The sequence below is a fragment of the Salmo trutta genome, chromosome 16 (genome assembly GCF_901001165.1).
Source record: "Salmo trutta chromosome 16, fSalTru1.1, whole genome shotgun sequence".
Classification (NCBI taxonomy): domain Eukaryota; kingdom Metazoa; phylum Chordata; class Actinopteri; order Salmoniformes; family Salmonidae; genus Salmo; species Salmo trutta.
Window position 1 is genome coordinate 4296381 of NC_042972.1, and position 21685 is coordinate 4318065.

The window sequence follows — 21685 nt, forward strand, 5'->3', positions numbered from 1 at the left end:
GCATATATTGAAGCAACATCTCAAGACATCAGTCAGGAAGTTAAAGCTTGGTCGCAAATGGGTCTTCCAAATGGACAATGACCCCAAGCATACTTCCAAAGTTGTGGCAAAATGGCTTAAGGGCAACAAAGTCAAGGTATTGGAGTGGCTATCACAAAGCCCTGACCATAATCCTACAGAAAATTTGTGGGCAGAACTGAAAAAGCGTGTGCAAGCAAGGGGGCCTACAAACCTGACTCAGTTACACCAGCTCTGTCAGGAGGAATGGGCCAAAATTCACCCAACTTATTGTGGGAAGCATGTGGATGGCTACCCGAAAGGTTTGACCCAAGTCAAACAATTTAAAGGCAATGCTTCCAAATTGAGTGTATGTAAACTTCTGACCCACTGGGAATGTGATGAAAGAAATAAAAGCTGAAATAAATCATTCTCTCTACTATTATTCTGACATTTCACATTCTTAAAATAAAGTGGTGATCCTAACTGACCTAAGACAGGGTCTCTAGAACAGAGGGGTTCTGGCTGCTCTGACTGGGACAGAGGGGTTCTGGCTGGGACAGAGGGGTTCTGGCTGCTCTGACTGGGACAGAGGGGTTCTGGCTGCTCTGACTGGGACAGAGGGGTTCTGGTGCTCTGACTGGGACAGAGGGGTTCTGGTGCTCTGACTGGGACAGAGGGGTTCTGGCTGCTCTGACTGGGACAGAGGGGTTCTGGTGCTCTGACTGGGACAGAGGGGTTCTGGCTGCTCTGACTGGGACAGAGGGGTTCTGGTGCTCTGACTGGGACAGAGGGGTTCTGACTGGGACAGAGGGGTTCTGACTGGGACAGAGGGGTTCTGGTGCTCTGACTGGGACAGAGGGGTTCTGGTGCTCTGACTGGGACAGAGGGGTTCTGGTGTTCTGACTGGGACAGAGGGGTTCTGGTTCTCTGACTGGGACAGAGGGGTTCTGACTGCTCTGACTGGGACAGAGAGGTTCTGGCTGCTCTGACTGGGACAGAGGGGTTCTGGCTGCTCTGTCATTTGTCATGTTCTGTCTGTGTTAATTCGTGACTCTTTGTGTCGCCTCTTCGACCTCCTGGTCTGAATCAGAGTGAGTGATTGTGACTTCTTCTTCATTGTCCCTGTACCTGGCTGTTCTTTCAGGTCTGAGATGTTTTCTGTTTCTGCGGTAGCGAGCTCCCGCGGGTGTGACGATATCGTACAATCCCGGGTCAATCTCTGATTCTCACCACTGATGCTGGATGCCCCCCCCCCCCCCCCCCCCCGGACTAGAATGAATCATTTTGAAACGGCATCTCTTTTGCAAACCGAGCCATCTCAGTACTAGCAAAGGGTACAAACACAGCTTTAAACTTTGCTATGACTGTACCTGATGTCTTGTTCGATGGCCTCAGAACCTCTGGATATTTGGAGTATTAGTCCACTATCAGAAGGATTGAGCGTCCTTGGAAGTCAAAGATATCAACGGCGATTTCTTGCCACGGAGTGTCAGGCATTGTGTGTGGTAGGAGTGGTTCCTTTTGGTAGCTGGGCAGTTTGTCTTGACAGGAAGTGCACGATTCGACCGTCATTCGGACATCATCAGTGAGGCCCGGTCATTACATGAGAGCTCTGGCATGCGCTGAAGGAGCGTTGAATGCCCCGGTGTGTAATGTGGAGCCTCTTATAAGTACCTCAGCTCTAAAAGTCTTTGGGAATGATAATATGTTTATTTACCGCGAGTAGATCATCTTCGATGTAAAGAGAGTCTCTGATGTGCCAGTAGGGTTGTGTTTTTTTAGTGGTGCAGTTTTCTTCTTGTCTGGCCATCCATCTCTGGTCGGGTTCCTCAGCAGCCGCATCTCACTGTCTGCATTTGTGACTGCGCTCAGCTGTTGCATAACAGCGCCCTCCAGTGGATGATGTGTGGACACTGCATCAATGACTTTTTTTTTTTGTCACAGGTCACGCTATTTATGTGTGGCAGTCTGGGGTACAGCCCTGGGTAGCGTGTCTGCTATTAACATGTCTTTTATCTGGGGTTGTAGACGATTTGACTGTCATATTTCTGTATTTGAAGCAGCATCCTTTGAAGACGGATGACAGGCGACTTTCCAATAGGCTTGGTGATTATAGCTTCAAGTGGTTTGTGGTCAGATTGAACTCTGACCTGGACACCATAGACATACTGGTGAAACCTCTTCAGTGTGAACACGATTGCCAGAAGTTATTTTTCTATCTGGGCATAATTTTGTTCTGCCACAGGCAGAGCTCTGAATGCAAAGGCTATAGGCTGTTTACCCCATAATGACATCACAATACCCCATAATGACATCACAATACCCCATAATGACATCACAATACTCCGAAATGACATCACAATACCCCATAATGACATCAGAACAGCTCCGGGTCCATCTTTGGATGCATCAGCTTGTATTTCAATCTCTTCCTGTGGATTAAAAGAATTTCAGCAATGGCGTAGTGGAGGTGGCTTTTTTTTTTCAAGTCTCTCCAGTGCTGCTTGTTGTTCTGGGTGCCACTGCCATGTCCTTCCTGAGGAGCACTCTGATTAGTGCAGTGGGCTTGGCTTCATCTTGGATATACTGGGTTAGGAAACGTGTGTCATACCCAGTAACTTCTGTAGACCCATTTTGTGCTTCTGGTGGAGGCATCTGTGTGATTTCTGTCACCTTGGAGTTCTCTGTTTTAACTCCGTCTGCCCTGACGATGTGCCTCGGACTTCACTTCACTCACCATCAGTGCCTTTTAAAATTTGAGGGAGGACGATTTTTTTTTCATGACCGTGGCCTTATTTCTATTACAGCATATTGGATGACTGTCATTCATTCTATTCACCAAGTTCAATGTAACATTGATAGGTTTAGGCTACTACGTGATATTCTCATTTTTCCTTTACCCATCATGAGGTTGCTACAACCTAACCTATGAATTACAGTTTAAAATGTAGGTGCACACAGGTCGAGAGACAAACTTGAGGTGACAGACAATAATATTTTATTTATTTTGATTTAACTTTTATTTAACCAGGCAAGTCAGTTAAGAACAAATTCTTATTTACAATACACTCTTGCCTGCATCTAGCTGATCTAGGGTGTAATCATTAGTCCAACAGTTGCAAACAAGAGTTTCTATTGGACAAATTCAGGTATGTTTATCCCCGTTTTTGTTCCGTTTTGTTTCCGTTTAAGAAACGTTTTTTCAACAGAATCGGCGGAATGAATACACCCCTGATAAACACGGAAACACAGTTCACTCTCATAACAGCCACGTTGTATTCCTTCTCTTCCCTTGTGGACGTCAATGCACACCAAATCAGCTCTATGTAACCAGGCGAAAAAAAAACTTTCCACACAGCCTACATCGTTGACCCCATATTAGCTAAAGTTACGTCATAGTCAACTGTAGTTAATAGAACTAACGTTAACGCGTTAGTAAACCCGCTATAATCATGCAGTAACATTAGTGTACAGTCAGTTAGCAGTTACACCGGTAGGCCCCAGTGGCAATAAATTAGTAAAACCAAAAGCTTACCTTGACTTGGAAGAGTTCCAGTATTGTGTTGGATAGCCATAGCCAGCTAGCTAAAATAGCATCCCTCTGTTTGAGCAGGGTGTTTGAGTAGACTAAACTAGCTAGCTGCATTTGCTAGCTAAGTAAGTGAAACTGAAAGTGAAAAATAAATGATGAAATCTCTCTCTCTCTATTTCTCTCTTGCTTCTCCTTCATTTTGGAAGAAATGAATTTGTTAAAAACTGTTCAACTATTTGTCTTTTTCTCTCTTTGAGTCAACTACTCACCACATGTTATACACTGCAGCGCTAGCTAGCTGTAGCTTATGCCTTCAGTACTAGATTCATTCTCTGATCCTTTGATTGGGTGGACAACATGTCAGTTCATGAAGCAAGAGCTCTGATAGGTTGGAGGACGTGGTTGGAGGACGTCCTCTGGAAGTTGTCATAATTACTGTGTAAGTCTATGGAAGGGGATGAGAACCATGAGCCTCCTAGGTTTTGTATTGTAGTCAATGTACCCAGAGGAGGATGGAAGCCAGCTGTCCTCCTGCTAAACCATGGTTCTACCCTACAGAGTGCTGTTGAGGCTAATGTAGACCTTTGCAAAATAGTGTGTTTTAATCAGTTATTTGGTGACACGTGATTTATATTTAGTATAGTTTTATCTAAGGATAACTTTTTTAAATGTTTTACAATTAAAAATGTTATGAAATTCCCTGAGAAGGATGTTCCTCCCCTTCCTCCTATGAGGAGCCTACACTGGTTCAGGTAAATGATGACTTGATTTATTTCAACAGCATAAAGCTAATAAATTACATTTCGGGATTCGCCTTCATCAGGGGTTTTTGCATTGTGTCTTTGTTAATAGCTTTACAACATACTGTAGGTTTCCCTTCATATCACCTGTGGTCATGGTACTATATACTTCTCTATGTTCATAACTGGAAACACTAATGAAACATGTCTCTTATATCTGTGATCATGTTTTTTTACACAGAGATCCTATTAAGTTATAATATGTAATTCAATGTTTTTTTACACAGAGATCCTATTAGGTTATAATATGTAATTCTCATGTTTTGTTTACACAGAGATCCTATTAAGTTATACTATATAATTCTCATGTTTTTTTATACAGAGATCCTATTAGGTTATACTATGTAATTCTCATGTTTTTTTACACAGAGATCCTATTAAGTTTTAATATATAATTCTCGTGTTTTTTACACAGAGATCCTATTAAGTTATAATATATAATTCTCATGTTTTTTTACACAGAGATCCTATTAGGTTTTAATATGTAATTCTCACGTTTTTTTTGTTTTTTTTACACAGTAGTTCTGTACATTTTGGTTCATGTTCTAGAAATGGTATTTCTATCTGGACAGGGACGTGACCTACTCTGTTGTATAAACGCAGCTCTGTGTGTTTGGGTTCAGGGTACATGATGACTGGCATGGAAGCACTATCTGACATTCATTATTTACCTGGGAATATCAAGGGAATCGACAATCCAACAAGATCATACGAACAATAACAGCTTAACAATAACAGCAGGAATATACCACTGAAATACATCCATGTTGATAAACCGTTTTTTTAAAATATTTTTTTACTACGTTATGGTAGAGGTTGCAGGAAGAACATACCACGAACGTACAACAACAAAAACCATGATACCAACAGAGAAAACCTACATAGACGTTGACCACGTTATGACAAAACAGAGGATCTGAAGTTAGACCCGACAACTACTACACACAAACAACACAGCGAATAGGATTTTTTTTTGGACATTGATTACAAGTCAAACACAGATACGTGGTTGATCGACTGTCTGTTATGTTATAGCAGAGGTGTTGCTGTCAGTACTGTGTAACACATCCCCACCTGGCTCCTCTCATAGCTCCCCCCCCCCCCCCCCCCCCCCCCCCCCCCACACACACACACACACACACACACACACACACACACACACACATACTCCTAACACCGCTCAAAGCTAATCTCATTATTATTCAGTCAGAGATGGTCCGCGTCCCAAAATAAAAACACCCTATTCCCTACATAGTGCACTACCCCTATGGGCCCTGGTCAAAAGTAGTGCACTACGTAAGGGGAATAAGGTGCCATTTGGGACACAGCCACATCTCTGTATATCAGACTGAATAATGAGATTACCTTTGAGTGGTGTTAGGAGTGTGTGTGTGTGTGTGTGTGTGTGTGTGTGTGTGTGTGTGTGTGTGTGTGTGTGTGTGTGTGTGTGTGTGTGTGTGTGTCTGTGTGTGTGTGTGTGTGTGTGTGTGTGAGAGAGGTGATACTGTAGGAGGAATAGTAATGTTGTACAGGCAAAGCCAACACATCGCTCTACTAAACAATGTGTATTTACCTCCTCCTCCTCCTCCTCACACAACGCTAGCTGCCTCCGATGCTCTAAATGAGAGAGTCTGTGTCCCCAATGGCACCCTATTCCCTACATTAGAGTGCCTCTGTAATAAACTAAAGCATCACAGCCTGGTTTAGGTTTAGTTTCTTTCTTGATGTGGGGTGAGTTAGCAAAGTGATTAAAAAATTCAGATACAGTGCCCTCGGAAAGTATTCAGACCCCTGGACTTCTTCCACATTTTGTTACGTTACAGCCTTATTCTGAAATATCAATCTACACACAGTACCCCATAACGACAAAGCAAAAAACTGGTTTTTAGACATTTTTACAAATGTCTAAAAGAAAAAACAGCATCACATTTACATCAGTATTCAGACCCTTTACTCAGTACTTTGTTGAAGCACCTTTGGCAGTGATTACAGCATCGAGTCTTCTTGGGTATGACACTACAAGCTTGGCACACCTGTATTTGGGGAGTTTCTTCCATTCTTCTCTGTAGATCCTCTCAAGCTCTGTCAGGTTGGATGGGGAGCGTCGCTGCACAGCTATTTTCAGGTCTCTCCAGAGATGTTCGATCGGGTTCAAGTCCGGGCTTTGGCTGGGCCACTCAAGGACATTCAGAGACTTGTCCCGAAGCCATTCCTGTTGTCCTGTTTGAAGGTGAACCTTCACCCCAGTCTGAGGTTTTCATCAAGGATCTCTCTGTATTTTCCTCCTTTCACCTTTCCCTCGATCCTGACTAGTCTCCCAGTCCCTGCCACTGAAAAACATCCCCACAGCATGATGCTCCCACCACCATGCTTCACCGTAGAGATGGTGCCAGGTTTCCTCCAGACGTGACGCTTGGCATTCAGGCCAAAGAGTTCAATCTTGGTTTCATCAGACCAAAGAGTCTTGTTTCTCATGGTCTGAGAGTCCTTTAGGTGCCTTTTGGCAAACTCCAAGCGGGTTGTCGTGCCTTTTACTGAGGAGTGGCTTCCGTCTGACCACTCTAGCATAAAGGCCTGATTGGTGGAGCGCTGCAGAGATGGTTGTCCTTCTGGAAGGTTCTCCGATCACCACAAAGGAACTCTTGAGCTCTGTCAGAGTAGCCATTGGGTTCTTGGTCCCAAACTTTTACATTTAAGAATGATGGAGGCCACTGTGTTCTTGGAGACTTTCAATGCTGCAGAAATTACCGATAGCTGCAGTGTTAGTTGGCTAGCTGTGTGTGGATCTGTGGCACTGCCGCTGTCTTATGTATCAGTGGTTCTCCTGAGGGTGTAGAGAGCAAGGCTCGCCCACACTGACCTAAACCTGACTCGCTCAGATTCAGATTATGTGTGTGTGTGTGTATTTGTATTTGTTAAGGATCCCCATTAGTTCCTGTGTGTGTGTGTGTGTGTGTGTGTGTGTGTGTGTGTGTGTGTGTGTGTGTGTGTGTGTGTGTGTGTGTGTGTGTGTGTGAAATATATAGGGACTCACTGTTCTACAGTAGGAAGGGTATTGTCTGTGATAAACTATATATACAAAACTATGTGGACAGCCCTTCGAATTAGTGTATTCGGCTATTTCAGCCACACTCGTTGCTGACAGGTGTATAAAATTGAGCACACAGCCATGCAATTTCCATAGACAAACATTGGCAGTAGAATGGCCTTACTGAAGAGCTCAGTGACTTTCAACGTGGCACCGTCATAGGATGCCGTCTTTTCAACAAGTCAGTTCGTCAAATTTCTGCCCTGCCAGAGCTGCGCCCCGGTCTGTTATTGTGAAGTGGAAACGTCCAGGAGCAACAACGGCTCAGCCGCGAAGTGGTAGGCCAAACACGCTCACAGAACGGGGCCGTCGAGTGCTGAAGCGTGTAGCGCGTAAAAATCATCTGTCCTCAGTTGCAACACTCACGACTGAGTACCAAACTGCCTCTGGAAGCAACGTCAGCACAATAACTATTAGTCGGGAGCTTAATGAAATGGGTTTCCATGGTGAGCAGCCTCACACAAGCCTAAGATTACCGTCCGCAATGCCAAGCGCCGGCTGGTGTCGTGTAAATCTCTCCGACATTGGACTCTGGAGCAGTGGAAACGCGTTCTCTGGAGTGATGAATCACACTTCACCATCTGGGTTGGGTTTGGTGGATGCCTGGAGAACACTACCTGCCCCAATGTATAGTGCCAACTGTAAAGTTTGGTGGAGGAGGAATAATGGTTTGAGGCTGTTTTTCATGGTTCGGGTTAGGACCCATTAGTTCCAGTGAAGGGAAATCTTAACCCTACAGCATACAATGACATTCTAGACGTGCCTTCAACTTATGGCAACAGTTTGGGAAAGGCCTTTTCCTGTTTCAGCATGACAATGCTCCCGTGCATAAAGCAAAGCCCATACAGAAATAGTTTGTTGAGATCGGTGTGGAAGAACTTGACTGGCGCCTGCACAGAGCCCTGACCTCAACTCCATCGAACACCTATGGGATGAATTGGATCGCCTACTGCGAGCCAGGCCTAATCGCCCAACATCCGTGCCCAACCAAACAAATGCTCTTGCGGCTGAATGGAAGCAAGTCCCCGCAGCAAAGCTCCAACATCTAGTGGAAAGCCATCCCAGAAGAGTGGATGCTGTTATAGCAGCAATGTTCCAACATCTAGTGGAAAGCCTTCCCAGAAGAGTGGAGGGCTGTTATAGCAGCAATGTTCCAACATCTAGTGGAAAGCCTTCCCAGAAGAGTGGATGCTGTTATAGCAGCAAAGGTGGGACCAACTCCATGTTAATGCCCATGATTTTGGAATGAGATGTTTGACGAGCAGGTGTCCACATACTTCTGATAATGTAGTGCATTTAGGGACTCAATGTTCTACAGTATCAAATCAAATTTATTTATATAGCCCTTCGTACATCAGCTGAAATCTCAAAGTGCTGTACAGAAACCCAGCCTAAAACCCCAAACAGCAAGCAATGCATGTGAAAGAAGCACCGTGGCTGGGAAAAACTCCCTAGGAAAAACTCCTGAGAAAGGCCAAAAACCTAGGAAGAAACCTAGAGAGGAACCAGGCTATGAGGGGTGGCCAGTCCTCTTCTGGCTGTGCCGGGTGGATATTATAACAGAACAAGGTCAAGATGTTAAAATGTTCGTAAATGACCAGCATGGTCAAATAATAATAATCATAGTAATTGTCGAGGGTGCAACAAGCACGTCCGGTGAACAGGTCAGGGTTCCGTAGCCGCAGGCAGAACAGTTGAAACTGGAGCAGCAGCATGGCCAGGTGGACTGGGGACAGCAAGGAGTCATCATGCCAGGTAGTCCTGAGGCATGGTCCTAGGGCTCAGGTCCTCCGAGAGAAAGAAAGAAAGAGAGAAAGAGAGAGAGAGAATTAGAGAGAGCATATTTACATTCACACAGGACACCGGATAAGACAAGAGAATACTCCAGATGTAACAGACTGACCCTAGCCCCCCGACACATAAACTACTGCAGCATAAATACTGGAGGCTGAGACAGGAGGGATCAGAAGACACTGTGGCCCCATCCGATGATACCCCCGGACAGGGCCAAACAGGCAGGATATAACCCCACCCACTTTGCCAAAGCACAGCCCCCACACCACTAGAGGGATATCTACAACCACCAACTTACCGTCCGAAGACAAGGCCGAGTATAGCCCACAAAGATGTCCGCCACGGCACAACCCAAGGGGGGGGCGCCAACCCAGACAGGAAGACCACGTCAGTGGCTCAACCTACTCAAGTGACGCACCCCTCCCATGGACGGCATGGAAGAACACCAGTAAGTCAGTGACTCAGCCCCTGTAAAAGGGTTAGAGGCAGAGAATCCCAGTGGGAAGAGGGGAACCGACAAGGCAGAGACAGCAAGGGCGGTTCGTTGCTCCAGCCTTTCCGTTCACCTTCACACTCCTGGGCCAGACTATACTTAATCATAGGACCTACTGAAGAGATAAGTCTTCAGTAAAGACTTAAAGGTTGAGACTGAGTCTGCGTCTCTCACATGGGTAGGCAGACCATTCCATAAAAATGGAGCTCTATAGGAGAAAGCCCTACCTCCAGCCGTTTGCTTAGAAATTCTAGGGACAATTAGGAGGCCTGCGTCTTGTGACCGTAGCGTACGTGTAGGTATGTACGGCAGGACCAAATCGGAAAGATAGGTAGGAGCAAGCCCATGTAATGCTTTGTAGGTTAGCAGTAAAACCTTGAAATCAGCCCTTGCCTTACAGTATGAAGGATATTGTCTGTGATAATGTATATAGGGACTCTTCCTGCAGGTGTCCTAGTTCACATCCAACTCGCGTTTGTGCTTACCATTGTGTGTGTGTGTGTGCCCTGCAGGTGCCTTCTGCTATTGTGCGGTGCCAGCGTGCGGGCATCACGGTGCGCATGGTGACAGGTGACAACATCAACACGGCCAGGGCCATCGCCATCAAGTGTGGCATCATCCACCCTGGAGAAGACTTCCTGTGTATCGACGGCAAGGAGTTCAACAGGAGGATCCGCAACGAGAAGGGAGAGGTAAGCTACGACAGTGGGTTCACTCCCAGACAGATATCCAGGAGGAAGAGGGTTGGGTTGGCCAGTGGTAATGGTAGACAGTAGACTAGTACAGGGGGTTCACTCCCAGACAGATATCCAGGAGGAAGAGGGTTGGGTTGGCCAGTGGTAATGGTAGACAGTAGACTAGTACAGGGGGTTCACTCCCAGTCAGATATCCAGGAGGAAGAGGGTTGGGTTGGCCAGTGGTAATGGTAGACAGTAGACTAGTACAGGGGGTTCACTCCCAGTCAGATATCCAGGAGGAAGAGGGTTGGGTTGGCCAGTGGTAATGGTAGACAGTAGACTAGTACAGGGGGTTCACTCCCAGACAGATATCCAGGAGGAAGAGGGTTGGGTTGGCCAGTGGTAATGGTAGTTCAGGGTAGACAGTAGACTAGTACAGGGAGTTTTCCAGCCTCTTCTCAGGGACCCCCCCCCAGCTGTTCCATGTATTTAATATATTCCACAACTAGCTCCCCTGATTTAACGTGGGGGGGGGGGGGGGGGGGGGTCTACAACAAAATGGTGGAACATCTGAGGGTCCCTGAGGAGAGGTTTGAGAACCCCTACATACATTCTCCACTGTATGTTCCGTCGGGATAAAGGACCTTTAGGACTCTGAAATATTCTATTGATTGAAACCTTTATTTTGACAAGAGAGTCATGCTAAGAACAAGATCTTTTTTTTTTTTTTAACAGATGAACTCTTTCATTACAAACATATTACACACGTCAGTACAATATCAAAAGCATAAAAACAAGAGATATAAAACACAGTCGTAGAAAACAAAACACAAAGTACCCTTTACTCTTTACTACAGGTTGAGCAGGAGCGCATGGACAAGGTGTGGCCTAAACTGCGAGTCCTGGCTAGATCCTCCCCTACTGATAAACACACACTGGTTAAAGGTGAGAGAGGAGGGTCTCTAGGTTTGTCTACTAGTCGTGTCCTGTACCACGCTATTGTCCTGCTGTGTATGTCAACTGTCTGAACCCAATGCCAACATGAATTTTTCCTCGGGAGAAAGATACACATTCTATTCTAGTCTATTGTATTCCGCTCATCTCTGCCCTTCACTTCTCTGCTCTTCTCTGCTCTTCTCTGCTCTTCACTTCTCTGCTCTTCTCTGCCCTTCTCTGCTCTGCCCTTCACTTCTCTGCTCTTCTCTGCTCTTCTCTGCTCTTCTCTGCCCTTCTCTTCTCTGCTCTTCTCTGCCCTTCTCTGCCCTTCACTTCTCTGCCCTTCACTTCTCTGCTCTTCTCTGCTCTTCTCTGCTCTTCTCTGCTCTTCTCTGCTCTTCTCTGCCCTTCTCTTCTCTGCTCTTCTCTGCCCTTCTCTGCCCTTCACTTCTCTGCTCTTCTCTGCTCTTCTCTGCCCTTCTCTTCTCTGCTCTTCTCTGCCCTTCTCTTCTCTGCTCTTCTCTGCTCTTCTCTGCCCTTCACTTCTCTGCTCTTCTCTGCTCTTCTCTGCTCTTCTCTGCCCTTCTCTTCTCTGCTCTTCTCTGCCCTTCTCTGCTCTTCTCTGCTCTTCTCTGCTCTTCTCTGCCCTTCTCTTCTCTGCTCTTCTCTGCTCTTCTCTGCTCTTCTCTGCTCTTCTCTTCTCTGGCCTTCTCTGCATTTCTCTGCTCTTCTCTGCTCTTCTCTTCTCTGTCCTTCTCTGCATTTCTCTGCTCTTCTCTGCTCTTCTCTGCATTTCTCTGCTCTTCTCTGCTCTTCTCTGCATTTCTCTGCTCTTCTCTGCTCTTCTCCCGTTCTTCTGAATGTGGTTGCCCTTACTGAACCCCTGTGTGTTGGGTTGTGTCCTCTAGGCATCATAGACAGCTGCTTGACAGACCAGAGACAGGTGGTGGCGGTGACAGGAGACGGGACTAACGATGGACCAGCCCTGAAGAAGGCTGACGTGGGATTTGCCATGGTAGGACCTGCAGCTGGAGGCATACTGTATCTACATATCTTACTATAGTGTACCTCAACACACCACACCACACCTACCAAACCACACCTACCACACCTCACATCACCACACCTACCACACCACACCTACCACACCTCACATCACCACACCTACCACACCTCACCTCACCACACCACACCTCATCTACCACACCTCACCTACCACACCACACCTCATCTACCACACCTCACCCCACCTACCACACCTCACCACACCTCACCTCACCACACCTACCACACCTCACCTCACCACACCTCACCTACCACACCACACCTCATCTACCACACCTACCACACCACACCACACCTCACCTCACCACACCTCACCTCACCACACCTACCACACGTCACCTCACCACACCACACCTCACCTCACCACACCTACCACACCTCACCTCACCACATCTCACCTCACCAAACCTACCACACCTCACCTCACCACACCTCACCTCACCACACCTCACCTCACCTACCACACCTCACCTCACCAAACCTACCACACCTCACCTCACCACACCACACCTCACCACACCTCACCTCACTTACCACACCACACCTCATCTACCACACCTCACCACACCTCACCTACCACACCTCACCACACATCACCTACCACACCACATCTCACCTCACCACACCTCACCACACCTACCACACCTCACCACACCACACCTCACCACACCACACCTCACCACACCTACCACACCACACCTCACCACACCTCAGATACCACACCTCTCCACACATCACCTACCACACCTCACCTCACCACACCACACCTCACCACACCTACCACACCACACCTCACCACACCACACCTCACCACACCTACCACACCACCTCTCACCACACCACACCTCACCACACCTACCACACCACACCTCACCACACCTATCACACCTCACCACACCACACCTCACCACACCACACCTACCACACCTCACCTACCACACAACACCACACCACACCACACCTCACCTCACCACACCACACCTCACCACACCTCACCACACATCACCTACCACACCTCACCACACCACACCTCATCTACCACACCATACATCACCTACCACACCTCACCACACCTCACCACACCTCACCACACCTCACCTACCACACCACACCTCACCACACCTACCACACCACACCTCACCTACCACACCACACCTCACCACACCTACCACACCACACCTCACCTCACCACACCTCACCTACCACACCTCACCACACATCACCTACCACACCACACCTCACCTACCACACCACACCTCACCACACCTACCACACCACACCTCACCACACCACACCTACCACACCTCACCACACATCACCTACCACACCACACCTCACCTCACCACACCACACCTCACCACACCTACCACACCACACCACACCACTCTACACCTACCACACCTCACCACACATCACCTACCACACCTCACCTCACCACACCACACCTCACCATACCTACCACACCTACCACACCTCACCACACCACACCTCACCACACCTACCACACCACACCACACCTCACCACACATCACCACACCTCACCACACATCACCTACCACACCTCATCTCACTCACCTACCACACCAAACCTCACCACACCTCACCATACCTACCACACCACACCTCACCATACCTACCACACCTCACCACACCACACCACACCTCACCACACCTACCACACCACACCTCACCACACATCACCTACCACACCTCACCACACCACACCTCACCACACACCACACCACACCTCACCACACCATACCTCACCACACCTCACCACACCTACCACACCTCACCACACCACACCTCACCACACCTACCACACCACACCTCACCACACCTCACCACACATCACCTACCACACCACACCACACCTCACCACACCACACCTCACCACACCTCACCATACCTCACCATACCACACCACACCATACCTCACCACACCATACCTCACCACACCTCACCACACCATACCTCACCATACCTCACCATACCTCACACCACACCTCACCACACCATACCTCACCACACCTCACCACACCATACCTCACCACACCACACCATACCTCACCACACTATACCTCACCACACCTCACCATACCTCACCACACCACACCATACCTCACCACACCTCACCACACCATACCTCACCATACCTCACCATACCTCACCACACCATACCTCACCACACCTCACCATACCTCACCACACCTCACCACACCACACCATACCTCACCATACCTCACCACACCATACCTCACCACACCTCACCATACCTCACCATACCTCACCACACCACACCATACCTCACCATACCATCACCACACCACTCACCACACCATACCTCACCACACCACACCACACCATACCTCACCATACCTCACCACACCATATACCTCACCACACCACACCATAACCCATCACCACACCAATACCTCAACCACCACACAACACACCATACCTCACCATACCTCACCACACCATACTCACCACACCACACCATACCTCACAAACCTACCACAAACCATACCTCACCACACACCACCACACCGTAACTCTCACATACCTTCACCATACCTCACCACACCAGCATACTCCATACCTCAACCATACCTCACCACACCATAAACTCCCACACCACACCTCACCATACCTCACCACACCCATACCTCACCACACCCACACCTCACACTAACCATACACAACCTAACCTCACCACACCACACCATACCTCACCACACAACCATACCTCACCACACCACACCATACCTCACCATACCTCACCACACCACACCATACCTCACCACACCATACCCTCACCACACCACACCTCACCATACCTCACCATACCTCACCACACCATACCTCACCACACCACACCATACCTCACCAAACCTACCACACCATACCTCACCACACCACACCGTACCTCACCATACCTCACCATACCTCACCACACCATACCTCACCTACCTCACCACACCATACCTCACCACACCACACCATACCTCACCACACCATACCTCACCATACCATACCTCACCACACCTCACCACACCATACCTCACCACACCACACCTCACCATACCTCACCATACCTCACCACACCACACCTCACCATACCTCACCACACCATACCTCACCACACCACACCATACCTCACCATACCTCACCACACCATACCTCACCATACCTCACCACACCATACCTCACCACACCATACCTCACCACACCACACCTCACCATACCTCACCATACCTCACCACACCACACCACACCATACCTCACCATACCTCACCACACCATACCTCACCACACCACACCACACCACACCATACCTCACCACACCACACCACACATGCCTCACCACACCTCACCATACCATACCTCACCACACCTCACCACACCATACCTCACCATACCATACCTCACCACACCTCACCACACCATACCTCACCACACCACACCACACCATACCTCACCATACCTCACCACACCACACCACACCTCACCACACCATACCTCACCACACCACACCATACCTCACCATACCTCACCACACCATACCTCACCACACCACACCATACCTCACCACACCACACCATACCTCACCACACCACACCTCACCATACCTCACCATACCTCACCATACCATACCTCACCATACCATACCTCACCACACCTCACCACACCATACCTCACCACACCATACCTCACCATACCTCACCACACCATACCTCACCATACCATACCTCACCACACCTCACCACACCATACCTCACCACACCACACCACACCATACCTCACCACACCACACCTCACCATACCTCACCATACCTCACCACACCACACCACACCATACCTCACCATACCTCACCACACCATACCTCACCACACCACACCACACCACACCATACCTCACCACACCACACCACACCATGCCTCACCACACCTCACCATACCATACCTCACCACACCTCACCACACCATACCTCACCATACCATACCTCACCACACCTCACCACACCATACCTCACCACACCACACCACACCATACCTCACCATACCTCACCACACCACACCACACCTCACCACACCATACCTCACCACACCACACCATACCTCACCATACCTCACCACACCATACCTCACCACACCACACCATACCTCACCACACCACACCATACCTCACCACACCACACCTCACCATACCTCACCATACCTCACCATACCATACCTCACCATACCATACCTCACCACACCTCACCACACCATACCTCACCACACCATACCTCACCATACCTCACCACACCATACCTCACCATACCATACCTCACCACACCTCACCACACCATACCTCACCACACCACACCACACCATACCTCACCATACCTCACCACACCATACCTCACCACACCACACCATACCTCACCATACCTCACCACACCACACCATACCTCACCATACCTCACCACACCACACCACACCTCACCATACCTCACCATACCACACCACACCATACCTCACCACACCACACCACACCATACCTCACCACACCACACCTCACCATACCTCACCATACCTCACCACACCACACCTCACCATACCTCACCATACCTCACCATACCATACCTCACCACACCTCACCACACCTAGCTACAACTACTATGACAGCTGTAGCATTACAGCTAGCTACAACTACTATGACAGCTGTAGCATTACAGCTAGCTACAACTACTATGACAGTGGAGTGGATCCATCGTTAGAAACCTTGAAATCTCCTGATATAACCCAAGCAGCATCCTCACTACTACACACAGAACACACACACCAGCACTGCTGTAGCTACAGTGGAACAAGAGCGCCTCTTAGTGGTGAGATGTGGTGGTACACAACGCCAGGGTTGTCTCTCAGTTGATATGATGTACTTCTTTTTTTTTAAGCCCATAACAATGTGTGTGAGGTGTATACTTTTTGTTTCAAAGTAGATTTGTTTAAGACTACCCAGAAACACTCTGTGTGTCCCTGATTTATTAACCCACTGCAGTAAAAAGTTCAAATGATACGAGGTGAGAGATTTAACATGAGAAATGGGATGATGTAATAACACCTCTTGTTTTTTGAAGAAATGATTGCTTTGCGTCTACAAAGTGATCCTTTTCTACATGGATGCACAAAATAAATAGATTCTATTACATGACAAAAATACAAATATATTTAAAAAAAATAAAACCAGAAGCACATTTATTAGACCACACCTCTTCTCTCTGAGGGTACAGCCGGTATTAAACCATACCTGTTCTCTCTGCAGGGTACAGCCGGTATTAAACCATACCTCTTCTCTCTCTCCAGGGTACAGCCGGTATTAAACCATACCTCTTCTCTCTCCAGAGTACAGCCGGTATTAAACCATACCTCTTCTCTCTCCAGAGTACAGCCGGTATTAAACCATACCTCTTCTCTCTCCAGGGTACAGCCGGTATTAAACCATACCTCTTCTCTCTCCAGGGTACAGCCGGTATTAAACCATACCTCTTCTCTCTCCAGAGTACAGCCGGTATTAAACCATACCTCTTCTCTCTCCAGGGTACAGCCGGTATTAAACCACACCTCTTCTCTCTGCAGGGTACAGCCGGTATTAAACCATACCTCTTCTCTCTCTCCAGGGTACAGCCGGTATTAAACCACACCTCTTCTCTCTCCAGGGTACAGCCGGTATTAAACCATACCTCTTCTCTCTCTGCAGGGTACAGCCGGTATTAAACCATACCTCTTCTCTCTCCAGGTTACAGCCGGTATTAAACCATACCTCTTCTCTCTCCAGGGTACAGCCGGTATTAAACCATACCTCTTCTCTCTCCAGGGTACAGCCGGTATTAAACCATACCTCTTCTCTCTCTGCAGAGTACAGCCGGTATTAAACCATACCTCTTCTCTCTCCAGGGTATAGCCAGTATTAAACCATACCTCTTCTCTCTCCAGGGTACAGCCGGTATTAAACCATACCTCTTCTCTCTCCAGGGTACAGCCGGTATTAAACCATACCTCTTCTCTCTCCAGGGTATAGCCGGTACAGACGTGGCCAAGGAGGCGTCTGACATCATATTAACGGACGATAACTTCAGTAGCATAGTGAAGGCTGTGATGTGGGGGAGGAACGTCTACGACAGCATCTCCAAGTTCCTCCAGTTCCAGCTGACTGTTAACGTGGTGGCTGTCATCGTGGCCTTCACTGGGGCCTGCATCACACAGGTAACACACACACACACACACACACACACACACACACACACACACACAGCTGACTGTCATCGTGGCCTTCACTGGGGCCTGCATCACACTGGTCACACACACACGCACACGCACACACACACACACACACACACACACACACACACACACACACACACACACACACACACACACACACACACACACACACACACACACACACACACACACACACACACACACACACACAGCTGACTGTCATCGTGGCCTTCACTGGGGCCTGCATCACACAGGTAACACACACACACACACCCACACACACACAGCTGACTGTCATCGTGGCCTTCACTGGGGCCTGCATCACACAGGTAACACACACACACACACAGACACACACAGGTAAGAATGGGGCGGCAGGTATTCTAGTGGTTAGAGCGTTGGACTAGTAACCGAAAGGTTGCAAGATCGAATCCCTGAGCTGACAAGGTAAAAATCAGTCGTTCAGCCCCTGAACAAGGCAGTTAACCCACTGTTCCTAGGCCGTCATTGTAAATAAGAATTTGTTCTTAACTGACTTGCTTAGTTAAATAAAGGTAAAATAAATAAAAAATTATCTCATTTGTTATTTTGACGCCTTTGCTGTAATGTATCCGCGTCTGTTATTACGATGGCTAGGGGATTTAGGGCCAGAACCAGCAGTGAGGGTGAGAGGTGACAGCTCTGCCTCGTTCCCCTGGAGAGACAGAATTGTTCAGAGGCCAGTCCATTGGTCTGTGATGACTGTAACACTGGCTGACATCAACCATGTGAGTTCCTGTAGGACAAAACACTGAGGGTGATCTAGACACTAACCTGTAGATGTAGATGTAGTTAGTAGATGTTGTTAGTAGATGTAGATGTTGTTAGTAGATGTAGATGTTGTTAGTAGATGTAGTTAGTAGATGTAGATGTTGTTTGTAGATGTAGATGTTGTTAGTAGATGTAGATGTAGTTAGTAGATGTTGTTAGTAGATGTAGATGTTGTTAGTAGATGTAGATGTTGTTAGTAGATGTAGTTAGTAGATGTAGATGTTGTTTGTAGATGTAGATGTTGTTTGTAGATGTAGATGTTGTTAGTAGATGTAGATGTAGTTAGTAGATGTAGATGTAGTTAGTGGATATAGTTTGTAGATGTAGTTAGTAGATGTAGTTAGTAGATGTAGATGTAGTTAGTGGATATAGTTTGTAGTTGTAGTTAGTAGATGTAGATAGTAGATGTAGATAATAGATGTAGTTAGTAGATGTAGATGTAGCTAGTAGATGTAGATGTAGTTAGTAGATGTAGTTAGTGGGTATAGTTTGTAGATGTAGTTAGTGGATATAGTTTGTAGATGTAGATGTACTTAGTAAATGTAGTTAGATGTAGTTAGTAGATGTAGTTAGTGGATATAGTTTGTAGATGTAGATGTACTTAGTAAATGTAGTTAGTAGATGTAGATGTAGTTAGTGGATATAGTTTGTAGATGCAATTAGTAGATGTAGTTAGTGGATATAGTTTGTAGATGTAGTTAGTGGATATAGTTTGTAGATGTAGATGTAGTTAGTAAATGTAGTTAGTAAATGTAGTTAGTAGATGTAGATGTAGTTAGTAGATGTAGTTAGTAGATGTAGTTAGAAGATGTAGATGTAGTTAGTAGATGTAGTTAGTAGATGTAATTCATAGATGTAGATGTAGTTAGTAGATGTAGTTAGTAGATGTAGTTAGAAGATGTAGATGTAGTTAGTTGATGTAATTCATAGATGTAGATGTAGTTAGTATATGTAGATGTAGATGTAGTTAGTGGATATAGTTTGTAGATGTAGTTAGTAGATGTAGTTAGTGGATATAGTTTGTAGATGTAAATGTAGTTAGTAGATGTAGTTAGTAGATGTAGATGTAGATGTAGTTAGTAGATGTAGTTAGAAGATGTAGATGTAGTTAGGAGATGTAGTTAGTAGATGTAATTCATAGATGTAGATGTAGATGTAGATATAGTTAGTAGATGTAGATGTAGATAGTAGATGTAGATGTAGTTACTATATGTAGTTAGTAGATGTAGTTAGTAGATGTAGATGTAGTTAGTAGATGTAGATGTAGTTAGTGGATATAGTTTGTAGATGTAGTTAGTAGATGTAGATGTAGTTAGTAGATGTAGTTAGTAGATGTAGTTAGTAGATGTAGATAGTAGATGTAGTTAGTAGATGTAATTCATAGATGTAGATGTAGTTAACAACACTATCAACAAGGCAGGTCCTACAGGCCCTAGTTTTCTCACACCTGGACTACTGTTCAGTTGTGTGGTCAGGTGCCACAGAGAAGGATTTAGGAAAATTACAACTGTCTCAGAACAGGGCAGCACGGCTGGACCTTGGATGTACACAGAGAGCTAACAATAATATGTATGTCAATCTCTCCTGGCTGAAAGAAGAGGAGAGATTGACTTCATCACTACTTGTATTTGAACTACTGACAAACAGCTCGGACACCCACGCATACACATGCCGCCAGACGTCTCTTCACAGTCCCCTAGGATAACAGACTAAAGTCCAGAACAGACTATGGGAGGTGCACAGTAATACATAGAGCCATGACTACATGGAACTCTATTCCACATCAGTTAACTGATGCAAGTAGTAGAATCAGATTCATAAAACAGATAAAATATACACCTTATGGAACAACGGGGACTGTGAAGAGACACACACACACAAAAGGTAGACACACGCACTCTACACACACACATAGATTATAATATTGTTGTATGGTGGTATTAAACATTTTGTATTGTAGATATGTAGTGGTATAATAATGTTATATGATGTACTGTTTTATCTGTTGTTTTATATGTAATGTAAGTGCCTTAATGTGTTTGGACCCCAGGAAGAGTAGCTGCTGCATTGGCAGGAACTAATGGGGATCTATAATAAACCCCAGGAAGAGTAGCTGCTGCCTTGGCAGGAACTAATGAGGATCCATAATAAACCCCAGGAAGTAGCTGCTGCCTTGGCAGGAACTAATGAGGATCCATAATAAACCCCAGGAAGAGTAGC

At 46.8% G+C, this 21685-nt stretch overlaps 1 protein-coding gene across 1 annotated transcript in view; it reads left to right on the forward strand.

Annotated features, from left to right (window-relative positions):
* Positions 1-21685, forward strand: part of atp2b2 (ATPase plasma membrane Ca2+ transporting 2) — a gene marked incomplete in the record, with an annotated part of 168049 nt that overhangs the window by 125717 nt on the left and 20647 nt on the right. Inside the window, 4 exon segments of the mRNA XM_029692808.1 lie at positions 10220-10399; positions 11242-11329; positions 12229-12335; positions 18446-18637. Of these exon segments, the coding sequence (XP_029548668.1) occupies positions 10220-10399; positions 11242-11329; positions 12229-12335; positions 18446-18637 (567 nt within the window).